The sequence below is a fragment of the Alligator sinensis genome, unplaced genomic scaffold (assembly GCF_000455745.1).
Source record: "Alligator sinensis unplaced genomic scaffold, ASM45574v1 scaffold842_1, whole genome shotgun sequence".
Lineage (NCBI taxonomy): Eukaryota > Metazoa > Chordata > Crocodylia > Alligatoridae > Alligator > Alligator sinensis.
In genome coordinates this window covers 271,362-274,781 of record NW_005842295.1, presented here as the reverse complement: position 1 = coordinate 274,781, position 3,420 = coordinate 271,362, and the positions used below count along the sequence as shown (strand labels likewise).

At 44.6% G+C, this 3,420-nt stretch overlaps 1 protein-coding gene across 1 annotated transcript; it reads left to right on the top strand.

Annotated features, from left to right (window-relative positions):
* Positions 1-282: 282 nt before the first annotated feature.
* Positions 283-1,227, top strand: LOC102384448 (olfactory receptor 4Q2-like). Its single transcript, XM_006028202.1, has one exon. It carries the CDS (start codon positions 283-285, stop codon positions 1,225-1,227), a length of 945 nt encoding a protein of 314 aa, XP_006028264.1.
* Positions 1,228-3,420: the final 2,193 nt, after the last annotated feature.

The following is a 3,420-nucleotide window of genomic DNA, read 5'->3' as shown; positions in this document are numbered from 1 at the left end:
TCACGTTTCTTTTTTACGGGGGAGAATTTCCAATTCATTTTTCTTGTTATTCCCCAAGCTGATTTAGGACACTAATGGGAAAAAGTTACATAAAGTTTGAGTAAGCTATTCAGGGTTTCATCCATTGATTTCCATGATGAAATAAAATCTCAGTAAAGGTTTCAAAATCATGCCCATTGATTACAGTGGGAGTAAAGCATAAGTCAAGCCTTAGCCAAAACCACAGGATTCTTCCCTTTATTTTTGCTTTCAGGTCATCCATATCCAGTTACCTAAGGCCAAATGGAGCAGCTGTGGGGAAACCAAACTATGGTGAGTGAATTCCTCCTGGCAGCCATTTCTCCAACTCCACAGTCCCAGGCTGTTCTTTTTGTTGTCTTCCTTTTGGTCTACCTTTCTACACTGGTAGGCAACTTGGCCATCATGGTGACAGTCAATGCTGATCCCTACCTCCGTACACCCATGTACTTCCTGCTAAGCAATCTCTCCTTTCTGGACCTATGCTTCTCTACAGTTACTGCCCCCAAGATGCTTATGGACTTCTTGTCTGAAAGAAGGAGTATTTCCTATGATGCCTGTATGACCCAACTTTTTTTTCTCCACTTTGTGGGGGCAGCTGAGATGTTCCTACTTACTGTTATGGCCTATGATCGCTATGTTGCCATTTGCAAGCCCCTCCATTACTCCAGAATCATGAACAGGTGTCTTTGTAGCTGCCTGGTGCTGGCCTGCTGGACAGGAGGGTTCATCCATTCCACAGTCCAGACCATACTCACCATGCAGCTACCCTACTGTGGGCCTAATCATGTGGACAATTTCTTCTGTGATGTTCCACCAGTGATCAAGCTGGCCTGCACTGACACCTATGTGATGGAACTGCTCACAGTCTCCAACAGTGGGCTGATCTCGACCAGCTGCTTCATCATCCTGGTGACCTCCTACACAACCATTTTGGTGAAGATACGCTCCCCTGAAGGGTGTCGCAAGGCACTTTCCACCTGTGCTTCACACCTGACTGTAGTAACTTTGATCTTTGGGCCCTGCATCTTTATCTATGCACGGCCTTTTTCCGTCTTCTCAGTAGACAAGCAGGTCTCTGTTGTCTACAACATCATCACCCCCATGCTTAGCCCCTTGGTCTATACATTGAGGAACAAGGAGGTGAAGTCAGCTATGAAGAGACTAAAGACGAGGAGCATCACTTCTGGAGAAAAGATAATATCATGAAATTTAGCAATGGCTGGGAACCAAGTAGTATCCTGGGGACATATTATCTAGGCAAGGAGGAGATATTGTCCAAGTGAGGGAATTGTATTTGGGGGAGATAGATATACTGACTGTTTTGGGTCATTTTATGGAACTGAGTATCAGTTCCATAAAACTGTCCATTTGGGTTTGATCTGTAACCGACAGAGACTTTGGATAATTATGGAACAAGAAATCATCCATAATCTGGACTGTGTTAAGTATGGTTTAAACAGGAACTATGGATTTTTATCCCAGTACCTGTATAAACTGTTCTAATTTCTTTGTTCCTAAGAGTTTATTGTTTGCTTCTCCTAGCATTGCCCCCCTCCCTACTTTCTGCCTTTTGTTTTTAATTTTTTCTCTCCTTATACAATGCATGTCCTTCCACAGTATCTAATGAAGTGAGCTTCAGCCCACCAAAGCATGTGTTATATACATATATCTACTTAGCTTATAAATGTAAGAGACTAGGACATTAGCAACCTTGCTTAGTGGCTAATTGCCACAGGCAAAATCAGGGGCAGGAATCAAGGGCCAAATTACCAGATCCCAAGGGCAATCCAGGAGCAGAGTCCAAACACAGGCCAGGTCAGAGATCAGGAAGCTGCAACCCAGTTAGCAGGCCCAAGGGCAAAAACAGAAGCCATAGTCCAGGAACTGAGTAAGCAAGGTCTGAAATCCAGGAAGCCAAACCAAAGGGAAATCCAGAGTCCATGGACAGAGCCAAACCAGGGCCAGGAAGCAGGAGGCTTACAAAAGCAGAGTTGAGTCAGCACTGTTGGCTGGCCAAGAGGCTGCTGTCACAGTTGGGACTAAATCGGGAGATGGAGCTCCCAGTGGCCAATTACGAAGCCAGCTGGTTAATTACCTGGGTCACAGCTTGTCAGCCAGAGACCCAAAGCAGGCAGGGGTGGATTCAAGGAGGTGCAGTGGTACAGTTGCAACACCCTTTGATTCCTGCTTTACCCAAACTTTAAAACCAGCTGCCTCAGAAAGGGAGCAACATCTATTCTGGCAGTGCTGATGGAGTCAATCACCTTCATGCTCATTATAATGTACCTGATTCCTGATCAACTTTCATTACTCCACAAGTTGTAATGACCCTATCTTCTTTCTAATCATCTTGATATTGCATTAATCAAGTTATTCTTTCTTCTGCAATTCTGCTGTCTGTTAGGTACTCCTAGTTCTCTCTCTCTTCTATTTCTGCAGACTATTAGCTAAAAACCTTATCTTAGGTGTGGTAACACTTATGCAAGTGAACATTGACTCTAGATGTGAAAATGATGGACAGTGAAGTGTTGGATGCATTGTCAAGATGCACAGGAAGGCAAGAACATGTTTTATGGATCTGAGTAAGAGCTACAGGGGTGTAGGTTGTGGCCATATTGGTCTAAGGACATAGGCAGACAAGGTTCCTTGGGTGAATCTGATATCTTTTATTAGATCAACCCACATAGTTGGAAAATAATTATTAAGCAAGCTTTCAGGTTCAAAAACCCTTCATCAGGCTAAGGAAGTTTCAGCAGTTGGTGTGTGCTCTTCCTGGATGGAATGAAAAGTAAAGAGGCCAGCGGCTGGGCTGGTCTGCAGACAAGACAGGTAGTCAGTGAAGATGCAGATTGAGGAGTCAATGGGTGAGAGACAGGCTGGGGGGTGGGAGGTGGGGGAGAGAGAGAGAGAAGGGGGATGAAAGTGGAGAGATATCTGGGGAGTCAGATGTCAGGCAAGTTATAGTGTGTCATAAATCCAAAGTCTATATTTAGTCCATGATTTTTAGTATCCAGGAGGTTGATGAAGTGGAGTTCATAGGCTTGTCTCTGGGAAGTGTTTTGTAAGTTTCCTTTGAGGATCAGGACTGAGAGACTGGAAAGAGAGTGGTTTTCTTGTGAGAAATGTGCCCCCACCGGTAATTGGGTATTTCTGTCTTTGATAGATTTCCGGTGTGCGTTCATTCTGGTGCGCAGTTGTTGTTTGGTCTCTCCTTTGTATTTTCCATCAGAGCATTTGATTGGATGAGGTGTATTACATTTCTGGAGGTGCAGCTATAAGATCCAGGGATGCTGATGGCTCTGTTGTGGGGTGTAGTAATAGTGGGGGTGGTGGAGATGTGTTGGCAGGTTTTGCATTTCTTGTCCTGGCACGGTCTGGATCCTTTTGGTGTGTTCTGGG